This window comes from Sinocyclocheilus anshuiensis, unplaced genomic scaffold (genome assembly GCF_001515605.1).
Source record: "Sinocyclocheilus anshuiensis isolate Anshui unplaced genomic scaffold, SAMN03320099.WGS_v1.1 scaffold6, whole genome shotgun sequence".
NCBI classification, from domain to species: Eukaryota; Metazoa; Chordata; class Actinopteri; order Cypriniformes; family Cyprinidae; genus Sinocyclocheilus; species Sinocyclocheilus anshuiensis.
The window spans coordinates 507945-517611 of NW_015547668.1; the positions used below are offsets into that span (position 1 = coordinate 507945).

Sequence of the window (9667 nt, forward strand, 5' to 3'; positions counted from 1 at the left end):
GTGCTCCCTCCTTTGGTATTCCGCCTCAGCCAGCGCTGCCTTGAAGGCTGGAAAAGGAAAATAAAGCAGGAACTATAAGAGGTCAGTGAGTAGAGTTCAACAGAGGAGCGCAATATCTCAAGATGAGAGCTGCAGAAGCCCTAGAGCGATGCTGGCTCTCACCGTCTCCGATCAGCACCAGAGAGGACTGGGCCTTGGCTCTGCCATCTTGGATCTGCACGGTGAAAGTGCCCTCGCTGTCGTCAGTGAAATGATCCATCACCATCTCAATAATGCCTGTAGCTGCATCGTGACTCATTTTAGTTTGCTGTGAAAAAGCCGGAGAGGTAAACATTTCTCTCCTGGGCTTTTCTTAGGAGGCTCATGCAAATGGAACAGAAAAACATAACAGATGGTAGTATTGCAATAGAGCTGAATCTATTTATTTGGATTGGTTATGTTTTCGTGCACAGCAAAGGTTGGAGCTAAGCTTAAAGGGATAGTTCACAGAGAATGACAATTCAGTAATCAAATACAAAACCTGTATGTCTTTCTTTCTACCACAGAACACAAAAGGCATTACTTATAGCAGAAATTCCATGCTGGCCTCTTCAGTTCAGTGAAAGGGATGCAGCAGTATTATTTTGTAAAAAAAAAAAAACACTAAAATTTTAAATCACATCATTATATATACACAGATAGATCTTGAGATCCTCTAAAACGTACATTTAACGAGTGTTATTAAATTATTTGTCTTTGTGAAAATTAAGTTGGAGGACAAAGGATATTAGAATATACACACTAAAAATATAATACCACGATATTACATTTAATATATTAGCCAATATATATTCAAAATAATCTGATAACCAGTATGATACTGATATTTTCTGTATTCCTAAAGTTAAATATTTTCAGTACATAATGACTTTAGTCATTTTGAAATTAGTACAGAAGTCATATGGACGCTGTTTGTGATGCTTTTACTGTGCTGTTAAACAACTTATTTTATGTTTCATAGAAGAAAGAAAGTCATATGGGGTTTGGAGGATCCTAAGGATGAGTAAATAATGACAGAATCTTCATTTTTGGGTAATATAAAACTCTGCTTTCTGTTTATGAAATAATGAAGACGTGGTTGCCTGTACCACTTTATTTGCAGTTGTTTACCTCACAGTTGACAAGCTCCTTGTTATTGGCAAAGAATTTGTAGGTCACAGCAGAGGAGATGCCCTCAGCTTGCAGCCAAAAGCGCATACGGCCTCTCTCTAGAATCTTATAGGCCAGTTCAGTCTTCAGAGGGATAACTGCGACACAAGAGACGTGATGAGTGACAATCTGACATATTGTCTTCTGTGTTGTCACTGTTCATATGCATGACTTTACACTTGTGAAATAACACATGCCGATCATGTAGAAAAATATCAGAGTTTTTAAGCGATAAGCCATGTCCTTTTTTATAGTGAATTTGAAATGCTTAAATGCTATTGTCAGGCCACAGACTGTATAAAAACATGGACGTAGTGTCCGTGACGTTACCATTAGGTTTCTGAAGAGTCAAACAAAAAGTAATCAATAAGTAGAACAAAATAAAAAAGACTGCAAGTGACGTCGCTAGCGGAAGCGCAAGTGTCTGAGAGTGCAAGCCTGAGAATGCACGTCTGAGAGTGCAAGCGCCAGCTGCAGCCAGACCCTTTTGGGGAAGGTTGCCGCTTGTGTCAGAAACAGCATGAAGCTAAAGCATTGTTGCCAAGTCCGCGGTTTTCCCGCGGAATTGGGTTACTTGAACTGTTGCCGCGGGTTGTTTTTCATGTCCGCGGGTTGAAGCGATTCCAATAACATGATATTTATCATCTGGAAGGCGAATTTTAGCTGGGGAACCCTGCCAAAAAACTTCTACTTTACCCCCCGGAACATGATTTTTAACTGGGGACCCCCTCGAAACACGATTGGGCTAGTTTTGAGTAGCGATTGGGCAGGTTTTCTTGTGAAAACCTGGCAAACCTGAGCTAATCCCATTTAACTTTGGTAAAATCACTGTAACAGCCTCAAGTGTTTTATAAAACAGTGGTACTAGTAATTTGAAAAAAAAAAAAAGACACTAATGTTCAATAGATAGTCACATTATTATTAATAATATGTCATGTCATACCATTTATTATTGCAGGGTCATTTATGGTTGCCAAGCAATGTAGCAACAAGGCAGATTAAAATTCAGGGTTCCCATACTTGAATATTGCCATCTATCTAGATAAAATCATAGATTGATCAATTTCTACACTCAGAAAAAGTCATTTTTAGCCAATTAATTTTTTTAGAGCAAAGAATAACTAAAAATGTATACACACTATGGAAAATTTGGAAACACAGTGATTCTATACATTAACATGAGGTAATTATGCAATAGATAATACTTACATTTTTTGACATTCCAAATACCATAACAATAACTATGAATTAACGTGCCACAAAACGAATTGTGAAATGTTACAATCATTTCCATGACCTTTTAGGATTTTCTTGTATTCCATCATTTTACAAGCTTGGAATATGTCCAAGACTGTGGGAACCCTGAATAGTACACGTACATGTGTTGAACATGGTTTGTGATCAATCTCTACTATCCAGGGTCACTCACTTGGGTTGCGTATGTCATAGCTGAGGGCCAACATCTTCTCCAGCTCTAAAATGGAGGACAGAGGCAACTATCAACACTTTCAAAGACATAACAGAAGACAACACAAATCTTATTAGCATTATTATTTTTATTACTAAGGATCTTTGTACAATATGTAATATTACAGCAACCCCTTCACTGCAGATGATGTAGCATCCATAATACAGATCAACACACTGACAAGTATCCGACAGCCAAATCAAATAAAATTCGAATCTGTCAGTGGAATGTTTTGATAGTGTCTGGCTCTCTATATAATTTTGAGGAAGGGCATTAATAATGAAGGTGATAGTCATAATATATTAACAGGCCTCACCTTCTGCTGAGATCTTGTAGCTGGCGGAGGCACCATCAGTATGTGTAACAGACACAGAGTATGTGCCCAAATCCTCTTTGTCTGGGTTCTCAAAAAGCAAAGTTGAGCTAAAGAAACAAATGAGCAAACATTAGTGTCTGTTCGGTGGGACAACAAAAGGAAAACAAACGGAATTAAATATGTACAGACTGTGGCATTGCCCTAAATATGCTTTGAGCTAATATGTATCTGGTCCAGATCTAGTTAGGACACATCGTACGTGTGTTTGTCTTACTGGCTGCCTGATGTCTTCACGATGATTCCCTTAGAGAAGTCAGTCATTTCTTGGTAGGACTTCTTCCACACAAACTTTGATTTCTCCGCCATTTGGCAGCTCTCAAAAGAGAGATAAATGTCACCTGATTCCTCATCGACGCCACATTTGATTTCCTGGGTGCCTTCAACATAACAGAACAGAGAAGAATTTGCACACAAGCAAACAAGATGTGCAGACTAAAAAATAGGATATACCGGATTTACAGTTGGGACAGAGTGGGATTATTGAAAAGTACTGTTCCCTATGATTAGAAAAAGTTGGAGGACACAATATTAAAGTTATCAGATTTAAATAATGAATATTATCTCTAATTCATATATTTATATATGATATTAATATACATATATTAATATACATATACTAATTCATATATTTAATTACTTATATGGATATATATATGATCTTAATATTAATTAGATGATATTTCGCTCCTTTGAAGATCTAAAATGGACTACAAATGTCACATATAAAAACGTCCCGTTGATGACATTTAACACCATTGACGTCAAATGCCATTGGTTCCAATGTTGGTCTTGTAACCAAATGTCATTGAAATCAAACCTGATGGAGCACCCTATTTCATTTTCCGTAAAAATCAGCTTATATTTCTGTCTGTTTGTCACACAAAGCTATAGAATGGCTTCAGAAGACGTATTATATATTTTATTAAGGATGATATATTATATAATATTGTGTGCACCACTTTTATACTAAGTCTCATTTTGTGGCTTTGCAAACCTAGTTTTAATTCATTTTCATAATTTGGAAAGTGGCCAGGATATTCTGGAAATTCACTTTTTCCACACAGCAAATAAAGTTGTATACTATTCCAGAATAAGTTTAAACCAAGAAAATAATAGCAGTATTTTCATTTTAGGTGAGTTATTACTGTAAACTGTAAAAAGTGGTAACTTGCAGTTGTGACCTGAAAGAGATATTTCTACCTGATTGAATGCATAAAGATTACTTTCATTAATTAGTTGGTATAAATCAATGTATATAGGTGGATAATATTTTTAAATTTGAATAAAACCAGTTCATTTAGATGCTACCATTTTCAGTGTAATGGTGTAAATGCATATTAAAATTGTTTTAAAAATAAAATAAAATAAAATAAAAATTAATGAACATGCAAGGTGTGAAGAAGTTTGTGAATGATTGTTGCAGACTTTAGATGCTACCATTTTCAGTGTAATATTAAAATTGTTTTAAAAATAAAATAAAAATTAATGAACATGCAAGGTGTGAAGAAGTTTGTGAATGATTGTTGCAGACATCTGTGGAGTTCTGCAGGCGCACATTCGATGTAGCCCTGATTATGACCAATCAGCCTACACAGGGCTTCCCTTCTCGGTCGTGCTACAAGGAGAACATCTCATACAACATCACACACATACTTTATATAGACAGACGAATCCACAGTGCACTCTACTGGCTGACAGCATTTTATCAGCCTCAAAACCTTTCAGGCTGCTCGGAATGAATCATCTTGGATCATCCCGTTTTCCTTATCTGTGAATGTGCAGGCAGCTGCTCCCCAAGACACTTCAGAACGCCACCCATGGTGCCATCCGCACTGCCCCGCACGGCTCTGAACTCCTCTCATTTCATCCAAAATACAGATCCCTTCTTTCAATCCACTGATATTCAGCTATTCTGGATTCTGGGTGGTTTTGTAAGTGCTTAAAGACTATATGAATTTACAACTGACGAAACTGATTGCAACTTCTGGTTTTACTGTGCACGATTCCAAAAAGTCAATCTTCATACTCTAGTAAAAAACCACCTCTGAAATGCAACTACCCAGCATATATTCCCATAGAGGATCACATCATCTCTAGCCAAAGGCAGGGAAACACCCTGGATGGATGACCAAAGTCACCAAGCCAATGAGGTCCATACTGAAGGAAGCCACATGTTCATGTTCATCCCTCGGAAGTATGTGAACTGAAATCTGCCGTTTTTGCTCATTGGCACTTTTGAGCCAATCTGGAGCCATACATGTCATGTGACAAATTCCTAACCACCCTGGTGCTGCAGCAAAAAGCTGATTGACTGACTAGTCACTATGCTGAGATGTGACATCAAAGACAGCAGACATTTTCCATTTCCAGTCCATTTCACGCTTTTAATGGCCTTCAAGAAAATAGTAGAAAAAAAGTTCAGTAGCAAAACATCTATATGCAAAATAAATAAATAAACAAATAAACATTTTGTCAGAATATACAGTAATTTTACAAAAGCAGTCAATTGAGAAAAAAACTAGCATTAGCATGGCTAGTTGGGCCATGCTAATCAGTTAAAATCTTGACACTTTCCAAAAACCTAGCTCTATTCTGTTATGTAATGATTTCCCCAATATTTTCTGGTTAAAAATCCTTTTTCATGTGTAAATGCATCACATTATGGAAGCAAAAAGGGGGCTGCAAAAAAAAAAAACATTTCATATTGACTTGGAACAAAATTCCCCTTGATGCAGTGGTTCTCCATAACTTTAACAGCTAAAATATCATTATCATTAGTTTCCCAGGGATGTGAATAGAAATGACTTTTCTGAGGGTTAAACAAATGCAAAGCAATTTGGCATTCAAACTTTAATTAGATTATTATCGCAAAAAGCAGCCAATCAATAAACAAGAAGCATTCTTCTTCTTACTATTATTATATTGTATATGTTATAGCGTGTTTCTGGATGCTAGACACTAAGTTGCTTTCACAAGTCCGACAGCTGTGCTACACAAAGCTGACAGAAAAACTGAAGCAAAGAGTAGCTGCTATGGAAACAATACTTCTTCTCGTCTAGTCGCATTGGTGTAAACTGGCATGTGTTAGAATGATGCAGACCACATTCTTTTGCAAGTACTTGCAAGTTTCATCTTGTCTTGGTGTGAATCTTTTACTGTAAACAAAACCCCTTTCAAAAATATATCTTCCAGCACCCCCAATATTCTCTCATTGAGAATCACTGCCTTAAAGGGACAGTTCACCCAAAAATGAAATATGAATATAAAAATAATACAAATTAATTATGAATCTATCAATTTAATCCAAGTCTTGTGAAGAGATTAGGTTGCTTTATTTGATGAAAAGATCTAATTTAGCGCTTACAGAGCTCATCACATATTGTAAACATGCAAGCTTGTGCATGTGTTGCTAGAACAAACCTAATTGGTTCTCACGCGCCACATGCACACATTTGAGCTTTCGCGTTTACCATATGTGATGTGCTCTATGTATGTGTCAATCACTGTTTAGATGCAAATAAAAGACAAAATTAAATCTGTACATTAAAAAGTGATCATATCTCTTGACAAGACTTGGATAAAATCACTTGGTTCATATGGATTTGTTTAACGATGCATTTATGACCTTTTTAGTTACCTGGACTTCCAATGGAGGGACAGAAACCTCTCAGTTTTATAAAAAATATCTTAATTTGTGTTTCGAAGATGAACCAAAGTCGTATGGGTTTGTAATGACATGCTGGAGAGAAATTGGTAACAGAATTTTCTTTATAAGTACTCCCCATCAACTATGTCGACAAACAATCTATGCACGAATAAGCAAAAAATCCAACACTAATTGTCTCATAAATTGTGATTCCTAAACTCAAATTGCACAAAAATGCTTTTCATTTAAGTTCATTCAATGTGCATACATGCTCTAGAATAAACAGATGAAAGTGATTGTTTTTTTAATTGTAAGGTTGGTAACACTATTATAGGGACCAATTCTCACTATTAACTAGTTGCTTATTAACATGCCTATTATTAACATATAGGCTGTTTATTAGTACTTATACAGCACATATTCTGCATGACCATAATCTACACTATTTAGTACCTAAATTTAACAACTACCTTACTAACTATTAATAAGCAGCAAATTAGAAGTTAATCGAGGCAAAAGTCCTAGTTAATGGTTTGTTAATGTTAGTGTGACCGTAATATTTTTCCCATTAAGTATTCATATTCATATATTCCCATTCAAATAAGTACGTGTCACGAATCCGGTTCATGGACTTCCGTCCAATTACCACCAGAGGTCGCTCTTCCATTTTTATGACTTTCTCACTACACAGACTTTCACATGTCACTGCAATGGCCTCAATTTCACTAATCACACGTTCACCTGAAACCAATCACACACACTATATAAACACACACTCACATCCTGTTCAAACTGCCGAGTATTGTTTAAGTATTTATGCTGTTTAGCGTAGCTACTTTACGGGGCCAGTTCCCAGTCCTTGTTTAAGTTTCTTGTTCTAGTTTCCTTAGCCTAGTCAAAGTCTTGCCTTGCCTGTTTTCTGATCTTCTGCCTGTGTATCTTGGATTAACCCTTTGCCTCGCTGTTTCGGGCTGTGTTTGCTCCTCGCCTGGACTATTGCTCATTTTATTGGATTACCCCTCTTGTCAAGCCGTTTGGATTATGTTGGCTGTTGATCGACCTAGGCCTGTTTATCGGATTACTCTCGTGTCTTGCCCTCAATATACCTGTTGCCATTGTCTGACCCTCACCTGTTTCTGACAATTCTAATGAATACAGCTTTTTGATAAAGCCATAGAGAAACACACCAGTATTCATACTCCCATGTCTAGCTGAAGCAATAGTACAAAATATCTGAGAATGGCAGTTTGACAGCACAAATCGATACCTTAAGATAGCAGTGGTTGACTGAACTTTCGTTGACTTTGCTCCAGTTATCCGAGCCTTTCTTGGATTTCTCAACCCTGTCGCCCCGTTACAGTACGCATATTCATTCACAAGTATTTCTGCTCTACAGTACTGGTTTACCTGACAGTGCCTTGATGCACACAGGGTCAGAGGGGGTTGAAGCCACCCCAATGCCATTGGTGTTCTCTGCCCGCACACGGAACCCATAAGACTCGCCTGTTTCTAGACCCTTGACCTGCAAACATTCAAACAATACGTTTGATAAAGCCATAGAGAAACACAACAGTATTCATACTCCCATGTCTAGCTGAAGCAATAGTACAAAATATCTGAGAATGGGAGTTTGACAGCACAAATCGATACCTTAAGATAGCAGTGGTTGACTGAACTTTCGTTGACTTTGCTCCAGTTATCCGAGCCTTTCTTGGATTTCTCAACAAAGTATCCAGTGATGGCACTGGCGCCGTTGTAGACAGGAGCCTTCCACTCCACCACCACCGAATCATCCCTTACTTCAGTGAAGGTCACGTCATAGGCTGGACCTACCGAAGCCAAACACAAGGAAATCAATGCTCAAGTTTTTCTTGCTTTCAATCAGGTTGTATATCAATTTTGGTGAATCTCATGAAAATACAGTATGTGCAGATGTCATTTCAACCTAAAACGAAACAAAGAAAACGTGACTTCCATGTAGTTTCATGTAAATTATCACCCTTATTCTCATCACTGTTATCTGGCTTATTAAATTCAGATTTTCAGCTGTAATAGTTTTAGGGTAAAATATAACTGGAACACATTCTTTACAGCTTCCACGAGAATCACATTGGTCTTTTGTATTTCTTGTCTGGTCTTGACTGTTCAATACACGAATGTCGAGAGGCCGAGAGAGGAATATAATCAGGACATAAGGCAGGCCAGATCTGAACATGCATCTCTTTGTGTGAAAATGGTTATTGATCATCTTACTCAGTTCACCTGAATCACAAAGTGAATCACTGAAGTGACACAGTAGCATGTTAGAACATGTAAGAACACTATAAATCTGCTAAACAACAAGTACCCATGTAATGTTTGCCAAGAGTTGTGGGATGGAAGTCTCATGCATGAGTGTGTTTTGCACACGTAAGACTTCTTAGGTGTTCTTAGGGCACCACATAAAAACACCAAAATTCACCATATTCATATCGTGCCAAACATATATGTCTTTCTTCTGTTGAAATAAAGACATACAACTATGGAGAATCTTCATAGATCTCTTTTCCACCAACATCAGTTCATTGAGATAAACTCCAAATAGAGCAATAAAAATAAAATAAAATGTATTTGACTACCATATAAAAGAGAAACATGCCAAAGAATTGTTGTCTATTTGCATTCAGATTCTATATGGTGCAACAATATGCTGCCAACAGATCATTACTTCTTGAGTGTGTTGCTTCAAATATGAAGAATGGAGAATCAGATTCCAGAGCTGCATGACATGAAAATTTGTAAATAGTGTTTGAATTTTAGAAGTAAAACTATGTGCACATGTCGCATTACCTGGCTCAGGCATGGTCCAAGCCTCGCATTTGAAGGGAGAGCTAGGGGACGAGGCATCACCCAGTCCAGTCAAATTAGCTCCATAGACCCTAAACTGATACACTGACCCAGCTGTCAGACCTCCAACCTTTAGAAGGAAACGTTCATTTTAGTACTTATG

The 9667-nt window shown here is 37.3% G+C and overlaps 1 protein-coding gene across 1 annotated transcript in view; it reads right to left on the minus strand.

Moving 5' to 3' along the window:
• Positions 1 to 9667, minus strand: part of LOC107702662 (myomesin-2-like) — a 27926-nt gene that overhangs the window by 2146 nt on the left and 16113 nt on the right. Inside the window, exons 19-26 of the mRNA XM_016505046.1 lie at positions 8329 to 8507; positions 8086 to 8200; positions 3247 to 3409; positions 2973 to 3079; positions 2618 to 2662; positions 1150 to 1286; positions 163 to 307; positions 5 to 47 (exon numbers count right to left, since the gene is read on the minus strand). Of these exons, the coding sequence (XP_016360532.1) occupies positions 5 to 47; positions 163 to 307; positions 1150 to 1286; positions 2618 to 2662; positions 2973 to 3079; positions 3247 to 3409; positions 8086 to 8200; positions 8329 to 8507 (934 nt within the window). The remainder of the gene's footprint in view (positions 1 to 4; positions 48 to 162; positions 308 to 1149; positions 1287 to 2617; positions 2663 to 2972; positions 3080 to 3246; positions 3410 to 8085; positions 8201 to 8328; positions 8508 to 9667) is intronic.